Raw genomic sequence first — 25,495 nt, 5'->3', positions numbered from 1 at the left:
CCCCGGTCCTGACTCCGCCTCTTATTTATAGATGTCCTTAAAGGGGCGGCGGTGGTAGTGGGGATTATACCGGGATGTCCGCACACGGCGCATCCAACAGAATCACGAGGTGTGCGGGAAATTCCTGCAATCTGAGAACAGTGGTGACAACACGCGCTGACAACCGGCGCATCAGTGCTGGGAGGAGGGGCTCATCCACTGTAAGGGGTGCGGTTTAATCAAGGGACCACCTACTGCAGGGAGGAGGGGCTTATAACAATAGGTACATCTTAAGGGGAGGCGCTTATTAAAGGGAATGTCACTGGTTGACCCTCACGGTAAATCTCCACCATGGCCGCATCTATCAGGCTCTTTAACACACTGCCCAAAAAAATAAAGGGAACACTTAAACAACAGAATATAACTCCAAGTAAATCAAACTTCTGTGAAATCAAACTGTCCACTTAGGAAGCAACACTGACTGACAATCAATGTCACATGCTGTTGTGGAAATGGAATAGACGACAGGTGGAAATTATTGGCAATTATCAAGACACCCTCAATAAAAGTGGTTCTGCAGGTGGGGACCACAGACCACATCTCAGTACCAATGCTTCCTGGCTGATGTTTTGGTCACTTTTGAATGTTGGTTGTGCTTTCATACTCGCGGTAGCATGAGACGGACTCTACAACCCACACAAGTGGCTCAGGTAGTGCAGCTCATCCAGGATGGCACATCAATGCGAGCTGTGGCAAGAAGGTTTTCTGTGCCTGTCAGCGTAGTGTCCAGAGGCTGGAGGCGCTACCAGGAGATGTGGAGGGGGCTGTAGGAGGGCAACAACCCAGCAGCAGGACCGCTACCTCCGCCTTTATGCAAGGAGGAACACTGCCAGAGCCCGGCAAAATGACCTCCAGCAGGCCAAACTGCATGTGTCTGCACAAACGGTTAGAAACCGACTCCATGAGGATGTTCTGCGGGCCCGACGTCCACAGATGGGGGTTGTGCTCTCTGCCCAACACCGTGCGGCCCTCCAAAGAAATGCCACCCCACACCATTACAGACCCACTGCCAAACTGGTCATGCTTGCAGGATGTTGGATGTTGCAGGCAGCAGATTGCTCTCCACGGCGTCTCCAGCCTCTGTCACATGTGCTCAGTGTGAGCCTGCTTTCAGTTATGAATCGCACAGGGCGCCAGTGGCCAATCCTGGTGTTCTGTGGCAAATGCCAAGCGTCCTGCATGGTGTTGGGCTGTGAGCACAACCCCCATCTGTGGCTGTCGGGCACTCAGACCATCCTCATGGAGTCGGTTTCTAACCGTTTGTGCAGACACATGCACATTTGTGGCCTGCTGGAGGTCATTTTGCAGAGCTCTGGCAGTGCTCCTCCCGTTCCTCCTTGTATAAAGGCGGAGGTAGCGGTCCTACTGCTGGGTTGTTGCCCTCCTACGGCCCCCTCCACATCTCCTGGTGTACTGCCCTGTCTCCTGGTAGCGCCTCCAGCCTCTGGACGCTACGCTGACAGGCACAACAAACCACCTTGCCACACCTCACATTGAGCTAGATTCTGTTGTTTTAGTGTTCCCTTTCTTATTTTGAGCAGTGTGGTATCCTCCTCTCATAGAGGGTCTCTCAGGCTCCCGGCCCTGCTGCGCTGCCCCCACTAGGCCTGTGGCATAACAGCATCCTGGGTGCTACCTGACCAGCTGCACAGGAGAAACATTGGAAAAATAAGTTCTGCCAGACTAACATTGTCAGCCAGCTCCTCCTGATCACCGGGGACCCCCAGTATAAAGCTGCCCCCCACCATAAGAGCGGTAAACGGAGACCTCCTCAGCTCCTGGACGCTTCTATTGCAGCAGCGCCACCTGGTGTTCAATACGCGTCAGCTGTAGTTCTTGGATCCCTTTTTACAAGTTTCTGCTGCAGCAGCAGCGCCATCTAGCGGTCACCTCCTGGTTACTGCGGCTGTAATAACGCACCGGAGCCGGCTTCCGGCTCGTAGCGCGCTGCAGTTTGGGAAATGTAGTTCTTGCTAAATCGAGGAAGGCAAGGCACCCCGTCCGGCGGGTGTGAGCATGAGCGCCCTCAGTTGTGAGGCTGCGGGTCCTGCACGGACGGAGCCTGTGCGCGTGGAAAGTGTGTGGCAGCGAACTGGTCCCTGACAGGTAGGTGGGGGCGCTGTGATTGGAGCAGAGAGTTCAAGAGGGGCAGTGGTTAAAATGGGGGGCGCTAATGAGTATGGGGGTGCTGGAATTATGGGGGCAGTGATGGGGGGCTGTGGTAATGATGGAGTTATGGGGTCTCTAATATGGGGGGTGCTGTAATATGTAGAGGCTGTAATTATGGGGGGCTGTAATGATTACGGGGTGCTGTAATGAGTATGGGGGCGCTGTAATGATTACGGGGTGCTGTAATGATTATGGGGGTGCTGTAATGATTACGGGGTGCTGTAATGAGTATGGGGTGCTGTAATGATTATGGGGGTGCTGTAATGATTACGGGGTGCTGTAATGAGTATGGGGGGCTGTAATGATTACGGGGTGCTGTAATGAGTATGGGGGTGCTGTAATGATTACGGGGGTGCTGTAATGATTACGGGGTGCTGTAATGAGTATGGGGTGCTGTAATGATTATGGGGGTGCTGTAATGATTACGGGGTGCTGTAATGATTACGGGGTGCTGTAATGAGTATGGGTGCTGTAATGATTATGGGGTGCTGTAATGAGTATGGGGTGCTGTAATGAGTATGGGGTGCTGTAATGAGTATGGGGGGCTGTAATGATTACGGGGTGCTGTAATGAGTATGGGGGTGCTGTAATGATTACGGGGGTGCTGTAATGATTACGGGGTGCTGTAATGAGTATGGGGTGCTGTAATGATTATGGGGGTGCTGTAATGATTACGGGGTGCTGTAATGAGTATGGGTGCTGTAATGAGTATGGGGTGCTGTAATGAGTATGGGGTGCTGTAATGATTACGGGGTGCTGTAATGATTACGGGGTGCTGTAATGAGTATGGGGTGCTGTAATGATTACGGGGTGCTGTAATGAGTATGGGGGTGCTGTAATGATTACGGGGTGCTGTAATGAGTATGGGTGCTGTAATGAGTATGGGTGCTGTAATGATTATGGGGTGCTGTAATGAGTATGGGGTGCTGTAATGAGTATGGGGTGCTGTAATGATTACGGGGTGCTGTAATGAGTATGGGGGTGCTGTAATGATTACGGGGTGCTGTAATGAGTATGGGTGCTGTAATGAGTATGGGTGCTGTAATGATTATGGGGTGCTGTAATGAGTATGGGGTGCTGTAATGAGTATGGGGTGCTGTAATGATTACGGGGTGCTGTAATGAGTATGGGGGTGCTGTAATGATTACGGGGTGCTGTAATGAGTATGGGTGCTGTAATGAGTATGGGTGCTGTAATGATTATGGGGTGCTGTAATGAGTATGGGGTGCTGTAATGATTACGGGGGTGCTGTAATGATTACGGGGTGCTGTAATGAGTATGGGTGCTGTAATGAGTATGGGGGTGCTGTAATGATTACGGGGTGCTGTAATGAGTATGGGTGCTGTAATGATTATGGGGTGCTGTAATGAGTATGGGTGCTGTAATGAGTATGGGTGCTGTAATGATTACGGGGTGCTGTAATGATTACGGGGTGCTGTAATGAGTATGGGTGCTGTAATGATTATGGGGTGCTGTAATGAGTATGGGGGTGCTGTAATGAGTATGGGGGTGCTGTAATGATTACGGGGTGCTGTAATGATTATGGGGTGCTGTAATGAGTATGGGTGCTGTAATGAGTATGGGGTGCTGTAATGATTACGGGGTGCTGTAATGAGTATGGGTGCTGTAATGAGTATGGGTGCTGTAATGAGTATGGGGGTGCTGTAATGATTACGGGGTGCTGTAATGAGTATGGGTGCTGTAATGATTATGGGGTGCTGTAATGAGTATGGGGGTGCTGTAATGAGTATGGGGGTGCTGCAGGGCCGGACTGGGACTAAAATTCAGCCCTGGCATTTGAAGTTCCACAGGCCCACTAGTCACATGGTGACTATATAATATCTTTGTACAGTTGTAGTTTACAAGAAGTGAGAGGAGATTAACACGACTATATAACATGTAGTCACAGCTGTGCCCAGTATTTCAGCTCAGTCCTATTTATTGCTTTTAGGTACAGTACTCCTCCCAAATCTCTGTCCCCTTTTGTATGCATCATTACAGAATTCCTGGCAGAACTGCTCTCTATTGGGCATCCAGACCCCCTGGTCATAGCCGCCCCTATCATACCTCCCAACTTTTGAAGAAGGGAAAGACGGACAAAGATTGCGGCGCGCTGCTGCAAATTTTGGCCACGCCCAGCCACACCCATTTCACAACTAGTCACACCCATGTGCACACCTAATCGCACCCATTTAGCACTGCTGATCACACTGACTGGTACTGAGGGCACACTGGCTGGCATTATGGGCACACTGACTGGCACTAAGGAAGAGAGAAAACAGAGAGAGAGAAAAAAGAAAACCGAGAGAGAAAGAAAGAGGGGAAAGAAAGAAAGAACAGTAAGAGACAAAGAAAGAACAGTGAGAGACAGAGAAAGAACAGAGAGAGAAAGAAAGAGGGGAAAGAAAGAACAGAGAGAGAAAGAAAGTAAAGAAAAGAAAGAAAGAACAGAGAGAAAGAGAGGAAAGAAAAAGAAACAAAGAGGGGAAGAAAGAACAGAGAGAAAAAAGAAAGATTAGAGAGAGAAAGAAAGAACAGAGAGAGAAAGAAAGAACAGAGAGAGAAAGAAAATGAGGGAAAGACAGAACAGAGAATGAAAGAAAAAGAGAGAAAGAAATAAAGAAAGATTCTACAAAGATACTATAGCAGCCCGGCTCCCACTGTAGTGCCCACCTGAGCCTCCCGGTGCAGGACGTATCATGATCCGCTCACATGGCCGGCATCCCCGATTCCAAGGCGATCCTGCTGTCTGCGCTGTCGGAGGAGGACACGGTGATGGATCTGAAGCATTCCTGGTTCCGTCACAATCTCCTCAAGAAATTCTCATTTCCGGTCAGCTTCCAGCACATCACTTCAGGTGGAACGTCATGTGTGTGTTTTAAAATGCTCCTCGGGGCTCCGCCGTGTACTCCTGTGTCCGTGGGAAAAGCCCGCTTTGTATGCTTTGTACACACTTGGCTCCTCTCCGTACATCCCGTACACATATGGCTCCACTCCATACACACGGCTCCACTCCGTCCACCTCGTACACGCGTGGCTCCTCTCCGTACACCTCGTACACGCGCGGCTCCGCTCCGTACACCTCGTACACGCGCGGCTCCGCTCCGTAAACACCTCGTACACGCGCGGCTCCTCTCCGTACACCTCGTACACGCGCGGCTCCTCTCCGTACACCTCGTACACGCGCGGCTCCTCTCCGTACACCTCGTACACGCGCGGCTCCTCTCCGTACACCTCGTACACGCGCGGCTCCTCTCCGTACACCTCGTACACGCGCGGCTCCTCTCCGTACACCTCGTACACGCGCGGCTCCTCTCCGTACACCTCGTACACGCGCGGCTCCTCTCCGTACACCTCGTACACGCGCGGCTCCTCTCCGTACACCTCGTACACGCGCGGCTCCTCTCCGTACACCTCGTACACGCGCGGCTCCTCTCCGTACACCTCGTACACGCGCGGCTCCTCTCCGTACACCTCGTACACGCGCGGCTCCTCTCCGTACACCTCGTACACGCGCGGCTCCTCTCCGTACACCTCGTACACGCGCGGCTCCTCTCCGTACACCTCGTACACGCGCGGCTCCTCTCCGTACACCTCGTACACGCGCGGCTCCTCTCCGTACACCTCGTACACGCGCGGCTCCTCTCCGTACACCTCATACACACGGCTCCACCTCGTACACACACACGGCTCCGCTCCGTACACCTCATACACACGGCTCCTCTAAGTACACCTCGTACACACACGGCTCCACCTCGTACACACACACGGCTCCGCTCCGTACACCTCATACACACGGCTCCTCTAAGTACACCTCGTACACACACGGCTCCACCTCGTACACACACACGGCTCCGCTCCGTACATCTCGTACACACGGCTCCTCTCCGTACACCTCGTACACACGGCTCCTCTCCGTACACCTCGTACACACACGGCTCCGCTCCGTACACCTCGTACACTCACGGCTCCGCTCCGTACACCTCGTACACTCACGGCTCCGCTCCGTACACCTCGTACACTCACGGCTCCGCTCCGTACACCTCGTACACTCACGGCTCCGCTCCGTACACCTCGTACACTCACGGCTCCGCTCCGTACACCTCGTACACTCACGGCTCCGCTCCGTACACCTCGTACACTCACGGCTCCGCTCCGTACACCTCGTACACTCACGGCTCCGCTCCGTACACCTCGTACACTCACGGCTCCGCTCCGTACACCTCGTACACTCACGGCTCCGCTCCGTACACCTCGTACACTCACGGCTCCGCTCCGTACACCTCGTACACTCACGGCTCCGCTCCGTACACCTCGTACACTCACGGCTCCGCTCCGTACACCTCGTACACTCACGGCTCCGCTCCGTACACCTCGTACACTCACGGCTCCGCTCCGTACACCTCGTACACTCACGGCTCCGCTCCGTACACCTCGTACACTCACGGCTCCGCTCCGTACACCTCGTACACTCACGGCTCCGCTCCGTACACCTCGTACACTCACGGCTCCGCTCCGTACACCTCGTACACACAGGGGGCTCTGCTCCGTACACCTCGTACACTCACGGCTCTGCTCCGTACACCTCGTACACACACGGCTCCGCTCCGTACACCTCGTACACACACGGCTCCGCTCCGTACACCTCGTACACACGGGGCTCTGCTCCGTACACCTCGTACACTCACGGCTCCGCTCCGTACACCTCGTACACACACTGTTCCGCTCCGTACACCTCGTACACACACGGTTCCGCTCCGTACACCTCGTACACACACGGTTCCGCTCCGTACACCTCGTACACACACGGTTCCGCTCCGTACACCTCGTACACACGCGGTTCCGCTCCGTACACCTCGCACACACGCGGCTCCGCTCCGTACACCTCGTACACACGCGGCTCCGCTCCGTACACCTCGTACACACACAGCTCTGCTACATCCACACTGTAAATCCTGACCCCACACATACTTACCTCAACCAGTACCATGACAACAGCAAAGCAGAGTCTTGCAGACGGTAGAGGCAAGGCTGAGCGCACAGGACCTGTGATGAGGTCACAGGAGGGGCGGAGTCAGGGGTGATATGATCGGGGGTCTGGACAAAGGCTCCTGATCATGTGACCCCCTGACTCCTCCCCTCCTGTGACCTCATCACAGGTCCTGCGAACAGAGCCAGCAGGCAAGCGAGTGCGACGCTGTGAGTGGCTGCGGAGGGGCGGGGGTCTCATGCTAAGGCGAGGATGGGGTGCGTGGGGGGAGGCGGCTTATCGCCCTGCAGTGCGGGAGGAACTTGAAACTATCACCGCCGGGCCAGCGGCAGGAGCAACAGTGGCCGCAGCAGCTGGCAAGCGGCCACCCGCGGCCCACGTGACAGCGGCCCAGCGGGAAAATGCCCAGTTGGTTATATTGCCAATCCGGGCCTGGGGTGCTGTAATGAGTATGGGGGTGCTGTAATGATTATGGGGGTGCTGTAATGATTATGGGGGTGCTGTAATGATTATGGGGGTGCTGTAATGATTATGGGGGTGCTGTAATGATTATGGGGGTGCTGTAATGATTATGGGGGTGCTGTAATGATTACGGGGCGCTGTAATGAGTATGGGGGCTGTAATGATTACGGGGTGCTGTAATGAGTATTGGGGTGCTGTAATGATTACGGGGCGCTGTAATGAGTATTGGGGTGCTGTAATGATTACGGGGCGCTGTAATGAGTATTGGGGTGCTGTAATGATTACGGGGCGCTGTAATGAGTATTGGGGTGCTGTAATGATTACGGGGCGCTGTAATGAGTATTGGGGTGCTGTAATGATTACGGGGCGCTGTAATGAGTATTGGGGTGCTGTAATGAGTATTGGGGTGCTGTAATGAGTATTGGGGTGCTGTAATGAGTATGGGGGTGCTGTAATGAGTATGGGGGTGCTGTAATGATTATGGGGGTGCTGTAATGAGTATGGGGGTGCTGTAATGAGTATGGGGGTGCTGTAATGAGTATGGGGGTGCTGTAATGATTATGGGGTGCTGTAATGAGTATGGGGGTGCTGTAATGATTATGGGGTGCTGTAATGATTATGGGGTGCTGTAATGAGTATGGGGGTGCTGTAATGAGTATGGGGGTGCTGTAATGAGTATGGGGGTGCTGTAATGAGTATGGGGGTGCTGTAATGAGTATGGGGGTGCTCCGTACACCTCGTACACTCACGGCTCCGCTCCGTACACCTCGTACACTCACGGCTCCGCTCCGTACACCTCGTACACTCACGGCTCCGCTCCGTACACCTCGTACACTCACGGCTCCGCTCCGTACACCTCGTACACTCACGGCTCCGCTCCGTACACCTCGTACACTCACGGCTCCGCTCCGTACACCTCGTACACTCACGGCTCCGCTCCGTACACCTCGTACACTCACGGCTCCGCTCCGTACACCTCGTACACTCACGGCTCCGCTCCGTACACCTCGTACACTCACGGCTCCGCTCCGTACACCTCGTACACTCACGGCTCCGCTCCGTACACCTCGTACACTCACGGCTCCGCTCCGTACACCTCGTACACTCACGGCTCCGCTCCGTACACCTCGTACACTCACGGCTCCGCTCCGTACACCTCGTACACTCACGGCTCCGCTCCGTACACCTCGTACACTCACGGCTCCGCTCCGTACACCTCGTACACTCACGGCTTTGCTCCGTACACCTCGTACACTCACGGCTTTGCTCCGTACACCTCGTACACTCACGGCTTTGCTCCGTACACCTCGTACACTCACGGCTCCGCTCCGTACACCTCGTACACTCACGGCTCCGCTCCGTACACCTCGTACACACAGGGGGCTCTGCTCCGTACACCTCGTACACTCACGGCTCTGCTCCGTACACCTCGTACACACACGGCTCCGCTCCGTACACCTCGTACACACACGGCTCCGCTCCGTACACCTCGTACACACGGGGCTCTGCTCCGTACACCTCGTACACTCACGGCTCCGCTCCGTACACCTCGTACACACAGGGCTCCGCTCCGTACACCTCGTACACTCACGGCTCCGCTCCGTACACCTCGTACACACACGCTTCCGCTCCGTACACCTCGTACACACACGGTTCCGCTCCGTACACCTCGTACACTCACGGCTCCGCTCCGTACACCTCGTACACACACGGTTCCGCTCCGTACACCTCGTACACACACGGTTCCGCTCCGTACACCTCGTACACACACGGTTCCGCTCCGTACACCTCGTACACTCACGGCTCCGCTCCGTACACCTCGTACACACAGGGCTCCGCTCCGTACACCTCGTACACTCACGGCTCCGCTCCGTATACCTCGTACACACGGTTCCGCTCCGTACACCTCGTACACACACGGTTCCGCTCCGTATACCTCGTACACACGGCTCCGCTCCGTACACCTCGTACACTCACGGCTCCGCTCCGTACACCTAGTACACTCACGGCTCCGCTCCGTACACCTCGTACACTCACGGCTCCGCTCCGTACACCTCGTACACTCACGGCTCCGCTCCGTACACCTCGTACACTCACGGCTCCGCTCCGTACACCTCGTACACTCACGGCTCCGCTCCGTACACCTCGTACACACACTGTTCCGCTCCGTACACCTCGTACACACACGGTTCCGCTCCGTACACACACGGTTCCGCTCCGTACACCTCGTACACACACTGTTCCGCTCCGTACACCTCGTACACACACGGTTCCGCTCCGTACACACACGGTTCCGCTCCGTACACCTCGTACACACACGGTTCCGCTCCGTACACCTCGTACACACACGGTTCCGCTCCGTACACCTCGTACACACACGGTTCCGCTCCGTACACCTCGTACACACGCGGTTCCGCTCCGTACACCTCGTACACACGCGGTTCCGCTCCGTACACCTCGTACACACGCGGTTCCGCTCCGTACACCTCGTACACACGCGGTTCCGCTCCGTACACCTCGCACACACGCGGCTCCGCTCCGTACACCTCGTACACACGCGGCTCCGCTCCGTACACCTCGTACACACACAGCTCTGCTACATCCACACTGTAAATCCTGACCCCACACATACTTACCTCAACCAGTACCATGACAACAGCAAAGCAGAGTCTTGCAGACGGTAGAGGCAAGGCTGAGCGCACAGGACCTGTGATGAGGTCACAGGAGGGGCGGAGTCAGGGGTGATATGATCGGGGGTCTGGACAAAGGCTCCTGATCATGTGACCCCCTGACTCCTCCCCTCCTGTGACCTCATCACAGGTCCTGCGAACAGAGCCAGCAGGCAAGCGAGTGCGACGCTGTGAGTGGCTGCGGAGGGGGCGGGGGTCTCATGCTAAGGCGAGGATGGGGTGCGTTGGGGGAGGCGTGGCGGCTTATCTCCCTGCAGTGCGGGAGGAACTTGAAACTATCACCGCCGGGCCAGCGGCAGGAGCAACAGTGGCCGCAGCAGCTGGCAAGCGGCCACCCGCGGCCCACGTGACAGCGGCCCAGCGGGAAAATGCCCAGTTGGTTATATTGCCAATCCGGGCCTGGGGTGCTGTAATGAGTATGGGGGCGCTGTAATGATTATGGGGGTGCTGTAATGATTATGGGGGTGCTGTAATGAGTATGGGGGTGCTGTAATGAGTATGGGGGTGCTGTAATGATTATGGGGGTGCTGTAATGATTATGGGGGTGCTGTAATGATTATGGGGGTGCTGTAATGATTACGGGGCGCTGTAATGATTATGGGGGTGCTGTAATGATTATGGGGGTGCTGTAATGATTATGGGGGTGCTGTAATGATTATGGGGGTGCTGTAATGATTACGGGGCGCTGTAATGAGTATGGGGGCTGTAATGATTACGGGGTGCTGTAATGAGTATTGGGGTGCTGTAATGATTACGGGGCGCTGTAATGAGTATTGGGGTGCTGTAATGATTACGGGGCGCTGTAATGAGTATTGGGGTGCTGTAATGATTACGGGGCGCTGTAATGAGTATTGGGGTGCTGTAATGATTACGGGGCGCTGTAATGAGTATTGGGGTGCTGTAATGATTACGGGGCGCTGTAATGAGTATTGGGGTGCTGTAATGATTACGGGGCGCTGTAATGAGTATTGGGGTGCTGTAATGAGTATTGGGGTGCTGTAATGAGTATGGGGGTGCTGTAATGATTATGGGGGTGCTGTAATGAGTATGGGGGTGCTGTAATGAGTATGGGGGTGCTGTAATGAGTATGGGGGTGCTGTAATGATTATGGGGTGCTGTAATGAGTATGGGGGTGCTGTAATGATTATGGGGTGCTGTAATGATTATGGGGTGCTGTAATGAGTATGGGGGTGCTGTAATGAGTATGGGGGTGCTGTAATGAGTATGGGGGTGCTGTAATGATTACGGGGCGCTGTAATGAGTATGGGGGTGCTGTAATGATTACGGGGCGCTGTAATGAGTATGGGGGCGCTGTAATATGTAGAGGCTGTAATTATGGGGTGCTGTAATGATTACGGGGGCGCTGTGGCTGTCATTGTTATGGGTGAGACAGTACCAGTAGTTCTTTCTTAGTGACATGGCCGGCGCTGGCTCCGCAGTGAAGAGGCGCCTGCTCCCCTCCTGGATGACCGATGATAACTCCGCTCCCAGGAAGCCGCGCAGCGCAGAGCCGCGGAGGAGGAAGACACAAGTGTGAGCTCTGGGGGTCTCGGACTGTAGGGGTCCTCTGCATGTGCTCGTCTGACTTTTTTTATGTTTTTAGTTCCGTTTCTTCCAGGAAGAGGACGGTGTATTGTATGAATGAGAAGGAGCTGGTGGAGTGCGCCCTGGAGGTCCTGAGCCAGGTACTGCGCCATGAGGGGGCGCCACTGTACACAATGGTGGGATAGGTCAGAGGTCACCACCCCGAGGCGCGTCACACCTACCCCCAGTATTGCGCCTGCTGTGACCGAGGTTTGTATCATGTCTCCTTCTGTTCTAGAGTAAAGGACAGAGAGAAGACGAGGAGAAGAGCAAAGCTGGAGCAGACGAAGAGGCGGCCTCCCCCGCTGCCGGCCACGAGGAGCCGCCTCCGACCGCCGCCCGATCCGAGAGACCTCAGACCAAGCCGCCATCGTGTCATGACTCTGACGACCCGGACAACGACCCCCTAAAATACGTCCGGGAGATTTTCTTCAGCTGACGAGAGAATAAAGTTTTATATTTTTAATAAATGGGTCTGTAACGTCCTCATGGTTGTCGGGATCTCTGCTCGTCAGTGAAGAGAAATGTTACGGATGACATCCCGCGGCTGAGACCTGCGCAGACCTCACACCGCCGGCGGCTACCGGGGTCACCGGGCCGGATGTCCCTTATTAACCTATAATAATTGTATCATTGATAATCCTTTAATCGTCCCACCATGGGGAAATTCAGAGCATTACAGCAGCAAGGCAGGAACAAGTACAGATACAGATGCATACAGGCATTACACTGACAGTAGGTAGGTACATATACGGAAAAAGATATAACCGGACTATCACAACTTTGGATCTATCAGTTCACTGTTTGGGTCGTTCTCCGTTTTGGACAGTGCTGGTTATACAGCCTAACTGCAGCAGGAAGGAAGGACTTTCGATAGCGCTCCCGCTCACATTTAGGATGAAGTAGCCGGTCACTGACAGTACTGCACATCTTTGTCACGGGCTCATGCATGGGATGGGAATCATTCTGCACCATGTAGCTCACCTTGGCCAGTATCCTCCTGTCGCCTACTTCCTGAACTGGATCAAGGGGGCCTCCCAGGACAGAGCTGGCCCTTCTAATCAGTTTGTCCAGCCTATTCCTGTCCCTGGTTGATATGCCACTACCCCAGCACGCCACACCAAAGAAGATGACTGATGCCACAACAGAGTTGAAGGATGCAAGGAGTGCCCCCCTAACTCCGAAGGCTCTCAGCCTTCTGAGCAGATAAAGCCTACTGTGGCCCTTCCTGTACACTGCATCCAAGTGATGGGCCCAGTCAAGCTTATTATTGAGGATCACACCAAGGTACTTATAGGTGTTGACTATCTCAATGTCATTTCCCTGAATGTTCACCACTACTGGTGGATTTTTTCCCTTGCGAAAGTCCACCACCAATTCCTTGGTCTTCCCGGAATTCATCCTAAGGTGGTTCCTCTGACACCACTCCACAAAAGCTTGGTTAGTATCTCTGTACTCTCTTTCATCTCCTCCTGTGATGAGACCTACTATTGCAGAGTCATCAGAATACTTCTGCAAGTCGCAGCTAGATGAGTTGCACTTAAAATCCGCAGTGTACAGTGTGAAGAGAAAAGGGGCAAGAACTGTACCTTGAGGTGCCCCTGTATTGCAGATCACCGTGTCTGACACACTGTCCCGATCCTTTACAAACTGAGGTTGGCTCGTGAGGTAGTTAAGGATCCAGGAGGAGAGTTGGAGGTCCACGCCAACAAGGCCCAGCTTGTCTCTCAGTAGACCTGGCTGTATGGTATTAAAAGCACTAGAGAAATTGAAGAACATTATTCTCACAGTGTTCCCAGGTTTCTCCAGGTGAGAGTCCTATCTAGAAGGTGGATAATGGCATCATCCACACCAATGCCCGGCCTGTAGGCAAACTGGAGAGGGTCCATATCCGAGCTCACTAGAGGACGGAGACGTGTGAGAACCAATCTCTCTAGTACCTTCATCAGGTGTGATGTCAATGCTACAGGTCTATAGTCATTAAGGTCTTTCGGATAAGGTTTCTTCGGAACTGGTACCACACACGATAATTTCCACATTTGTGGTACTATACCTATTCTCAGGCTCATATTGAACAGATATGTAATGATCTCACTCAGCTGGTGCCCGCAGGTTCTGATTAGCCTTGCACTGATGCTGTCAGGACCTGCAGCCTTCAAAACTTTGATCTTATCCAGTTCTTTTGCAACCTGGGTACTTGTAAAGAACAGACCCTGGCTCAGTTGACAAGTTGCAGCGGGGGTGAGGTTATTGTAGCAGAGAGGTGTGAATGGTATGCAAGGGCAGGAGCAGCCAGTGTGTGATTAAATCTGTTAAAGAATAGATTAAGTTCATTAAGCCCCTCTTTATCTACAACCATCCTGGAGACAGTCTGTCTATGCCCAGATATAGACTTTAGACCCTCCCAGACTTCATGGATCCTTTTCTGTGACAATTTCAGTTCAATATTTCTCTTATAATTAGCCTTTCCCTGCCTGATTAGATTCTTCAGATCTTTCTGCACCTCTCTCAGCCTGCCCTTGTCACCTGATCTGAAGGCCAACTTCTTCTCTTTGAGAAGAGCCTTTATTCCGGGGCTGATCCATGGTTTATTGTTAGAGAAGCACCTCACTACTTTAGTGGGTACCGTGTTGTCTACACAGAAATTAATGTAGTCCGTTATACAGTGTGTGAGACCATCCATGTCATCAACCATAGGAATCTTGCAGCACTTCCCAAGTGGTTGCTTTAAAGCAGTCTCTCAGAGCATCATCACTCTCCTCAGTCCATATCCTCACTGTGCGAGTGACAGCAGGTTCTCTCTGTACAAGTGGCTTGTACACGGGTTGGAGGTGCACTAGGTTGTGATCCGATCTTCCAAGGGGCGGTAGGGCTGACGAGGCATATGCCCCTCTCACATTGGCAAAGAACAAGTCCAATGTTTTGCTGTTTCTAGTGAGGCAGGTAACATACTGTGTGCAACCGGGTAGTATGGATGCTGGAGACACATGATTGAAGTCTCCCGAAACCAGAAGGAGTGCTTGGGGGTGAAGGGACCGCATCATGCTCACTGTGGATTGTAGGACCTCAGTGGCGGCTCAGCTTTCGCAGAAGGGGGGACATATGCAGCTATCATGATTACATGCGATAATTCCCTCGGTAAATAAAAAGGTCTCATCCCCACAGCTAATAGCTCAATGTCCTTACAGCATGTTTGCTCTTTGACCACGATGTGCCTAGAGTCACACCATCTATCATTCACAAATATCGCCAGCCCTCCGCCTTTCCTCTTACCGCTCTCCCTTGTCCTGTCCGCGCGAATGAGTTTAAAGCCATCCAACGAGACAACAGTGTCCGGAGTACCTTCGGTGAGCCAGGTCTCTGTAAACAGCAACATGCTGCTCTCCCTTAATTCCCGATGATGTCTGGTCAGCGCCGACAGTTCGTCCATCTTATTCCCGAGTGACCTCACATTGCCCATAATGACGGAGGGAAGAGCAGGTCTATAGCGCCTTCTTCTAGCTTTCCTGAGGGCTCCAGTTCTGCAGCCTCTTCTCTAAAGGCCCCGTCTCACTAAGCGATCTCGGTAGCGAGATCGCTGCTGAGTCACAACTTTTGTGACGTAACAGCGATCTCACCAGCGAGATCGCTGTGTGTGACAGCGATCAGCGAGCGGCCCCCCTGTCGGTATCGCTGATCGCTGGAAGAAACCTCTGGACATTTCTTTGGTCGCTGGTCTCCCGCTGGCCAGCACGCATCGCTGTGTGTGACAGGTGGGAGACCAGCGATCAGGTGTAAAAAATAATAAAAAAAAATATAGTTATTCTCACCTTCCGACGTCGCGTTCAGCCATCCCGCCTCTCTCCACGCTCCGGTCCCAGTGATCCTTTGCACGAATGACCGCGAGACTTTGTTATCCCTCGAGACCGTGACATCTCGCGGTCATTCATGCAAAGGATCACTGGGACCGGGAGCGTGGAGAGAGGCGGGATGGCTGAACGCGACGTCGGAAGGTGAGAATAACTATATTTTTTATTTTGATTCTATTTTTTACAGGGATGGCCAGCGATGCTGACACCCCCTATATACAGTATGTGTCCACACACAGTACCCCTCAACTATTGTAAAAGCCCCTATAAACAGTATGCCACATACAGCCCCCTATATACAGCATGCCACACACAGCCCGCTATATACAGTATGCCACACACAGCCCGCTATATACAGTATGCCACACACAGCCCGCTATATACAGTATGCCACACACAGCCCCCTATATACAGCATGCCACACACAGCCCCCTATATACAGCATGCCACACACAGCCCCTATATACAGCATGCCACACACAGCCCCCTATATACAGCATGCCACACACAGCCCGCTATATACAGTATGCCACACACAGCCCGCTATATACAGTATGCCACACACAGCCCGCTATATACAGTATGCCACACACAGCCCGCTATATACAGTATGCCACACACAGCCCCCTATATACAGCATGCCACACACAGCCCCCTATATACAGCATGCCACACACAGCCCCTATATACAGCATGCCACACACAGCCCCCTATATACAGCATGCCACACACAGCCCGCTATATACAGTATGCCACACACAGCCCGCTATATACAGTATGCCACACACAGCCCGCTATATACAGTATGCCACACACAGCCCCCTATATACAGCATGCCACACACAGCCCCCTATATACAGCATGCCACACACAGCCCCTATATACAGCATGCCACACACAGCCCCCTATATACAGTATGCCACACACAGCCCCTATATACAGCATGCCACACACAGCCCCTATATACAGTATGCCACACACAGCCCCCTATATACAGTATGCCACACACAGCCCCCTATATACAGTATGCCACACACAGCCCCCTATATACAGCATGCCACACACAGCCCCCTATATACAGCATGCCACACACAGCCCGCTATATACAGCATGCCACACACAGCCCCTATATACAGCATGCCACACACAGCCCCCTATATACAGCATGCCACACACAGCCCCTATATACAGCATGCCACACACAGCCCCCTATATACAGTATGCCACACACAGCCCCTATATACAGTATGCCACACACAGCCCCCTATATACAGCATGCCACACACAGCCCCTATATACAGCATGCCACACACAGCCCCCTATATACAGTATGCCACACACAGCCCCCTATATACAGCATGCCACACACAGCCCGCTATATACAGCATGCCACACACAGCCCCTATATACAGCATGCCACACACAGCCCGCTATATACAGTATGCCACACACAGCCCCCTATATACAGTATGCCACACACAGCCCCCTATATACAGTATGCCACACACAGCCCGCTATATACAGTATGCCACACACAGCCCCCTATATACAGCATGCCACATACAGCCCGCTATATACAGCATGCCACACACAGCCCCTATATACAGTATGCCACACACAGCCCCCTATATACAGTATGCCACACACAGCCCCCTATATACAGTATGCCACACACAGCCCCCTATATACAGTATGCCACACACAGCCCCCTATATACAGCATGCCACACACAGCCCCCTATATACAGCATGCCACACACAGCCCCTATATACAGTATGCCACACACAGCCCCCTATATACAGCATGCCACACACAGCCCCTATATACAGTATGCCACACACAGCCCTCTATATACAGCATGCCACACACAGCCCCCTATATACAGTATGCCACACACAGCCCCTATATACAGTATGCCACACACAGCCCCCTATATACAGCATGCCACACACAGCCCCTATATACAGCATGCCACACACAGCCCCCTATATACAGTATGCCACACACAGCCCCCTATATACAGCATGCCACACACAGCCCCTATATACAGCATGCCACACACAGCCCCCTATATACAGTATGCCACACACAGCCCCCTATATACAGCATGCCACACACAGCCCGCTATATACAGCATGCCACACACAGCCCCTATATACAGCATGCCACACAGCCCGCTATATACAGTATGCCACACACAGCCCCCTATATACAGTATGCCACACACAGCCCCCTATATACAGTATGCCACACACAGCCCGCTATATACAGTATGCCACACACAGCCCCTATATACAGCATGCCACACACAGCCCGCTATATACAGTATGCCACACACAGCCCCCTATATACAGTATGCCACACACAGCCCCCTATATACAGTATGCCACACACAGCCCGCTATATACAGTATGCCACACACAGCCCCTATATACAGCATGCCACACACAGCCCGCTATATACAGTATGCCACACACAGCCCCCTTTATACAGTATGCCACACACAGCCCCCTATATACAGTATGCCACACACAGCCCCTATATACAGCATGCCACACACAGCCCGCTATATACAGTATGCCACACACAGCCCCCTATATACAGCATGCCACACACAGCCCCTATATACAGTATGCCACACACAGCCCCCTATATACAGCATGCCACACACAGCCCCTATATACAGCATGCCACACACAGCCCCCTATATACAGCATGCCACACACAGCCCGCTATATACAGCATGCCACACACAGCCCCTATATACAGTATGCCACACACAGCCCCCTATATACAGCATGCCACACACAGCCCCTATATACAGCATGCCACACACAGCCCCCTATATACAGCATGCCACACACATCCCCCTATATACAGCATGCCACACACAGCCCCTATATACAGTATGCCACACACAGCCCCCTATATACAGCATGCCACACACATCCCCCTATATACAGTATGCCACACACAGCCCCCTATATACAGTATGCCACACACAGTCCCTATATACAGCATGCCACACACAGCCCCCTATATACAGTATGCCACACACAGCCCCCTATATACAGCATGCCACACACAGCCCCTATATACAGCATGCCACATACAGCCCCCTATATACAGTATGCCACACACAGCCCCCTATATACAGCATGCCACACACAGCCCCTATATACAGCATGCCACACACAGCCCCTATATACAGTATGCCACACACAGCCCCCTATATACAGCATGCCACACACATCCCCCTATATACAGTATGCCACACACAGCCCCCTATATACAGTATGCCACACACAGTCCCTATATACAGCATGCCACACACAGCCCCCTATATACAGTATGCCACATACAGCCCCCTATATACAGCATGCCACACACAGCCCCTATCTACAGCATGCCACATACAGCCCCCTATATACAGTATGCCACACACAGCCCCCTATATACAGCATGCCACACACAGCCCCTATATACAGCATGCCACATACAGCCCCCTATATACAGCATGCCACACAGCCCCTATATACAGCATGCCACATACAGCCCCCTATATACAGTATGCCACACACAGCCCCCTATATACAGCATGCCACACACAGCCCCTATATACAGCATGCCACACACAGCCCCCTATATACAGCATGCCACACACAGCCCCCTATATACAGTATGCCACACACAGCCCCCTATATACAGTATGAGCCTACGCACATCACCCACTATATAAAGTATGATCCCTCACAGCTTCCCTGTATACAGCAGGAGTCCTATAGACAGTAAGGACCCCCATATACAGTATGAGCCTTCTATCTAAAGAATGAGCCTCCCTTTATACAGTAGTATTCAGTATGAGCCCCACAAAGCCCTCTGTAAACACTATAAGACATCACAGCCCCACACACAGTATGAGACCCTACAGCCCCATATACATTGTGAGGCCCCACACAGTCCCCTTATACATAGTATACACCCTCACATAGCCCCTATAAGAGGTATAAGCCCCACAAAGCTTTTATACAAACCGAGCCCGCACACATTTACACATAAAAAAACCCCACACCTCCTTTCCCCCTGGCGCTCTCTGCTCCGGTCTTTGCTGTGTTCTAGAATCATAGAATCATAGAATCGTAGAGTTGGAAGGGACCTCCTGGGCCATCTGGTCCAACCCCCTGCTCAAAGCAGGATTCGCTAAATCATCCCAGTTAGATGTCTGTCCAGCCTCTGTTTGAAGACTTCCATTGAAGGGGAACTCGCCACTTCTCGTGGCAGCCTGTTCCACTCATTGATCACTCTAACTGTCAAAAAGTTTTTTCTAATATCTAATCTGTGTCTCCTCCCATTCAGTTTCATCCCATTGCTTCTAGTCTTTCCTTGTGCAAATGAGAATAAAGTTGATCCTTCTACAATGTGACAGCCCTTTAGATATTTGTAGACAGCTATTAAGTCTCCTCTCAGTCTTCTCTTTTGCAAACTAAACATTCCCAAATCCTGCAACCTTTCCTCATAAGACAGGGTTTGCAGACCGGTCACCATTCTGGTCGCTCTTTTCTGAACTTGCTCCAGTTTGTTGATGTCTTTTTTAAAATGTGGTGCCCAAAACTGGACACAATATTCCAGATGAGGTCTGACCAAAGAGGAGTAGAGGGAAATAATTACTTCACGTGATCTAGACTGTATGCTTCTGTTAATACATCCTAGAATTGCAGTTGCCTTTTTTGCTGCTGCATCACACTGTTGACTCATATTCAGTCTGTGATCTATTAGTATACCCAAGTCTTTTTCACATGTGCTGTCACTTAGCCCTATTCCTCCCATTCTATATATGCTTTTTTCATTTTTATTGCCCAGATGTAGTACTTTGCATTTCTCCCTGTTAAAAAACCATTCTGTTAGTTGCTGCCCACTTCTCCAGTTTATTTAAATCTTTATGAATCCTCTCTCTCTCTTCTCTAGTATTAGCTATCCCTCCTAGCTTTGTGTCATCAGCAAATTTAATCAGTTTACCCTCAATTCCTTCATCTAAATCGTTGATAAAGATGTTGAACAATACAGGGCCCAGGACAGAGCCCTGTGGTACCCCACTTGAGACATTCTTCCAACTGGATGTGCAGCCATTTACGACCACTCTTTGTGTCCGATCACTAAGCCAGTTATGAATCCACCTAACAGTTGCCTTGTCCATTCCATACTTAGTCATTTTTTCAATAAGGATTGTATGAGAGACTTTGTCAAATGCTTTGCTGAAGTCAAGATATACTATATCTACAGCATTTCCTTGATCCACCCAATCAGTAATACCATCATAGAAGGAAATTAAATTAGTCTGACATGACTTATTAGTTACAAACCCATGCTGACTCTGTTTAATCACTTCATTCTTATCCAGGTATTGACATACATGTTGTTTAATAATTTGTTCAAAGATCTTTCCTGGTATAGAAGTCAGACTCACCGGCCTATAGTTACCTGGGTCCACCTTCTTCCCCTTTTTGAAGATAGGAACAACATTTGCTCTTCTCCAGTCTTCTGGCACTTCTCCTGTTCTCCAAGAATTTTCAAAGATTATGGAGAGGGGTTCAAAAATATCTTCTGCTATCTCCTTCAGTACTCTGGGGTGTAATTCATCTGGACCTGGAGACTTGAATACATTTAGGTTAGCTAAGTGTTTCCTCACTATCTTTCTGTTTATAGATATCCTGGATTCTTCTATTCCCTTAATAGGACAGTGAATAGCAGTTGATGTTACATTTCCTTTCTGAGAGAAAACAGATGCAAAATAGGAATTTAAAAGTTCTCTGACGCTCTCTGCTCTGGTCTCTGCTGTGGGCTCTGACGCTCTCTGCTCTGGTCTCTGCTGTGTGCTCTGACGCTCTCTGCTCTGGTCTTTGCTGTGGGCTCTGAAGCTCTCTGCTCCGGTCTTTGCTGTGTGCTCTGACGCTCTCTGCTCTGGTCTCTGCTGTGTGCTCTGACGCTCTCTGCTCTGGTCTTTGCTGTGGGCTCTGACGCTCTCTGCTCCTGTCTTTGCTGTGTGCTCTGACGCTCTCTGCTCCGGTCTTTGCTGTGTGCTCTGACGCTCTCTGCTCTGGTCTCTGCTGTGTGCTCTGACGCTCTCTGCTCTGGTCTTTGCTGTGGGCTCTGACGCTCTCTGCTCTGGTCTTTGCTGTGGGCTCTGACGCTCTCTGCTCCTGTCTTTGCTGTGTACTCTGACGCTCTCTGCTCCGGTCTTTGCTGTGTACTCTGACGCTCTCTGCTCCGGTCTTTGCTGTGTGCTCTGACGCTCTCTGCTCCAGTCTTTGCTGTGGGCTCTGACGCTCTCTGCTCCAGTCTTTGCTGTGTTCTCTGACGCTCTCTGCTCCGGACGTTGCTTTGTGCTCTGACGCTCTCTGCTCCGGACGTTGCTTTGTGCTCTGATGCTCTCTGCTCCGGTCTTTGCTGTGCTCTGACGCTCTCTGCTCTGGTCTTTGCTGTGTGATCTGACGCTCTCTGCTCCGGTCTTTGCTGTGTGCTCTGACGCTCTCTGCTCCGGTCTTTGCTGTGTGCTCTGACGCTCTCTGCTCCGCTCTCTGCTCCGGACGTTGCTGTGTGCTCTGACGCTCTCTGCTCCGGTCTTTGCTGTGTGCTCTGACGCTCTCTGCTCCGGTCTTTGCTGTGTGCTCTGACGCTCTCTGCTCCGGTCTTTGCTGTGTTCTCTGATGCTCTCTGCTCCGGACGTTGCTGTGTGCTCTGACGCTCTCTGCTCCGGTCTTTGCTGTGTGCTCTGACGCTCTCTGCTCCGGACTTTGCTGTGGGCTCTGACGCTCTCTGCTCTGTACTTTGCTGTGTGCTCTGACGCTCTCTGCTCCGGTCTTTGCTGTGTGCTCTGACACTCTCTGCTCCGGTCTTTGCTGTGGGCTCTGACGCTCTCTGCTCTGTACTTTGCTGTGTGCTCTGACGCTCTCTGCTCCGGTCTTTGCTGTGTGCTCTGACGCTCTCTGCTCCGGTCTTTGCTGTGTGCTCTGACGCTCTCTGCTCTGGTCTTTGCTGTGTGCTCTGACGCTCTATGCTCTGGTCTTTGCTGTGTACTCTGACGCTCTCTGCTCCGGTCTTTGCTGTGTGCTCTGACGCTCTCTGCTCCGGTCTTTGCTGTGTGCTCTGACGCTCTCTGCTCCGGTCTTTGCTGTGTGCTCTGACGCTCTCTGCTCCGGTCTTTGCTGTGTGCTCTGACGCTCTCTGCTCCGGTCTTTGCTGTGTTCTCTGACGCTCTCTGCTCCGGACGTTGCTGTGTGCTCTGACGCTCTCTGCTCCGGTCTTTGCTGTGTGCTCTGACGCTCTCTGCTCCGGTCTTTGCTGTGTGCTCTGACGCTCTCTGCTCCGGTCTTTGCTGTGTGCTCTGACGCTCTCTGCTCCGGTCTTTGCTGTGTTCTCTGACGCTCTCTGCTCCGGACGTTGCTGTGTGCTCTGACGCTCTCTGCTCCGGTCTTTGCTGTGTGCTCTGACGCTCTCTGCTCCGGACTTTGCTGTGTGCTCTGACGCTCTCTGCTCTGGTCTTTGCTGTGGGCTCTGACGCTCTCTGCTCTGTACTTTGCTGTGTGCTCTGACGCTCTCTGCTCCGGTCTTTGCTGTGTGCTCTGACACTCTCTGCTCCGGTCTTTGCTGTGTGCTCTGACGCTCTCTGCTCCGGTCTTTGCTGTGTGCTCTGACGCTCTCTGCTCCGGTCTTTGCTGTGTGCTCTGACGCTCTCTGCTCCGGTCTTTGCTGTGTGCTCTGACGCTCTCTGCTCCGGTCTTTGCTGTGTTCTCTGACGCTCTCTGCTCCGGTCTTTGCTGTGTGCTCTGACGCTCTCTGCTCCGGTCTTTGCTGTGTGATCTGACGCTCTCTGCTCCGGTCTTTGCTGTGGGATCTGACGCTCTCTGCTCCGGTCTTTGCTGTGGGCTCTGACGCTCTCTGCTCCGGTCTTTGCTGTGTGCTTTGACGCTCTCTGCTCCGGTCTTTGCTGTGTGCTCTGACGCTCTCTGCTCCGGTCTTTGCTGTGTGCTCTGACGCTCTCTGCTCCGGTCTTTGCTGTGTGCTCTGACGCTCTCTGCTCCGGTCTTTGCTGTGTGCTCTGACGCTCTCTGCTCCGGTCTTTGCTGTGTGCTCTGACACTCTCTGCTCCGGTCTTTGCTGTGTGCTCTGACGCTCTCTGCTCCGGTCTTTGCTGTGGGATCTGACGCTCTCTGCTCCGGTCTTTGCTGTGGGCTCTGACGCTCTCTGCTCTGTGCTTTGCTGTGTGCTTTGACGCTCTCTGCTCCGGTCTTTGCTGTGTGCTCTGACGCTCTCTGCTCCGGTCTTTGCTGTGTGCTCTGACGCTCTCTGCTCCGGTCTTTGCTGTGTGCTCTGACGCTCTCTGCTCCGGTCTTTGCTGTGTGCTCTGACGCTCTCTGCTCCGGTCTTTGCTGTGTGCTCTGACACTCTCTGCTCCGGTCTTTGCTGTGGGCTCTGACGCTCTCTGCTCCGGTCTTTGCTGTGTGCTCTGACACTCTCTGCTCCGGTCTTTGCTGTGTGCTCTGACGCTCTCTGCTCCGGTCTTTGCTGTGTGCTCTGACACTCTCTGCTCCGGTCTTTGCTGTGTGCTCTGACGCTCTCTGCTCTGTACTTTGCTGTGTGCTCTGACGCTCTCTGCTCCGGTCTTTGCTGTGTGCTCTGACGCTCTCTGCTCCGGTCTTTGCTGTGTGCTCTGACGCTCTCTGCTCCGGTCTTTGCTGTGGGCTCTGACGCTCTCTGCTCCGGTCTTTGCTGTGTGCTTTGACGCTCTCTGCTCCGGTCTTTGCTGTGTGCTTTGACGCTCTCTGCTCCGGTCTTTGCTGTGGGCTCTGACGCTCTCTGCTCCGGTCTTTGCTGTGTGCTCTGACGCTCTCTGCTCCGGTCTTTGCTGTGTGCTCTGACGCTCTCTGCTCCGGTCTTTGCTGTGTGCTCTGACGCTCTCTGCTCCGGTCTTTGCTGTGTGCTCTGACGCTCTCTGCTCCGGTCTTTGCTGTGTGCTCTGACGCTCTCTGCTCCGGTCTTTGCTGTGTGCTCTGACGCTCTCTGCTCCGGAAAGCATTCATTGACAGGATCTGCAGAGAGGGAGGAGGAATTGCACACTTATCCATCAGTGTGCAGCCGTCTACATGGGCATGGAGCTCATAGAAGTTGAATAAAATGACGGCTTGATATCTGAGATCCAGTGTTTAATTCCAGAGAAATTCACGTTTTTCTTGTATGTAAATGAGCTGTTAAGATCTCCGGGTGGGACATAGATCTCCCCGACAATCTGCCTCCAGAAATTATTGTAAATGACGGGCTGTTACTAGTGTGAGACATGTAATGGCTGACAGTCTGCTCTCCTGATCTCACTGCAGAGCTGTGTGTGAATACCTACAGATTCCTTCTAAGGCTAAGTGCACACGCAGCAGAAAATTTCTGCTCAAAAACCTGACTCCCTTCCCAGAAACCACGCCTTTTTTTTTTTTTGCATTTTCGTTGCGGCTTTTGCGCGTTTTTGATGCGTTTTTTTTTGCCGGCGCGTTTTCAAAACGCATTGAACTAGCCAGAAATGCGGAAAAATCCGCGAAATTAATGAGCATGCTGCGTTTTTTACCGTGATGCGAAATTAATGGGAAGCTTAATTTTAGCGGTTTTATAGGCAAAACCTCTAAAAATACCGCTAAAAAAACGCTGTGTGTGAACACAGCCTAACTGTA

The 25,495-nt window shown here is 52.5% G+C and overlaps 1 protein-coding gene across 3 annotated transcripts; it reads left to right on the top strand.

The window, feature by feature from the left end:
• Positions 1-1,972: 1,972 nt before the first annotated feature.
• Positions 1,973-12,419, top strand: CYREN (cell cycle regulator of NHEJ). Of its 3 annotated transcripts, none has more exons than XM_073567504.1 (4): positions 1,973-2,145; positions 11,753-11,883; positions 11,954-12,035; positions 12,173-12,419. In XM_073567504.1, exons 2-4 carry the CDS (start codon positions 11,768-11,770, stop codon positions 12,371-12,373), a joined length of 399 nt encoding a protein of 132 aa, XP_073423605.1. In that variant the 5' UTR covers positions 1,973-2,145; positions 11,753-11,767; the 3' UTR covers positions 12,374-12,419. The 3 variants fall into 3 exon arrangements, with proteins under 3 accessions (XP_073423605.1, XP_073423604.1, XP_073423606.1); XM_073567503.1 differs by having other exon boundaries at positions 1,974-2,145; positions 11,764-11,883; XM_073567505.1 differs by lacking the exon at positions 1,973-2,145 and adding an exon at positions 10,454-10,520 and having other exon boundaries at positions 11,764-11,883.
• The last annotated feature ends 13,076 nt before the right edge of the window (positions 12,420-25,495 follow it).

The sequence above is a fragment of the Dendrobates tinctorius genome, unplaced genomic scaffold, assembly GCF_039654945.1.
Source record: "Dendrobates tinctorius isolate UK_male_01 unplaced genomic scaffold, ASM3965494v1 ptg000020l, whole genome shotgun sequence".
Taxonomy (NCBI): Eukaryota; Metazoa; Chordata; class Amphibia; order Anura; family Dendrobatidae; genus Dendrobates; species Dendrobates tinctorius.
The sequence above is the reverse complement of the archived record's forward strand: the minus strand, read 5'-3'. Positions and strand labels throughout refer to the sequence as shown.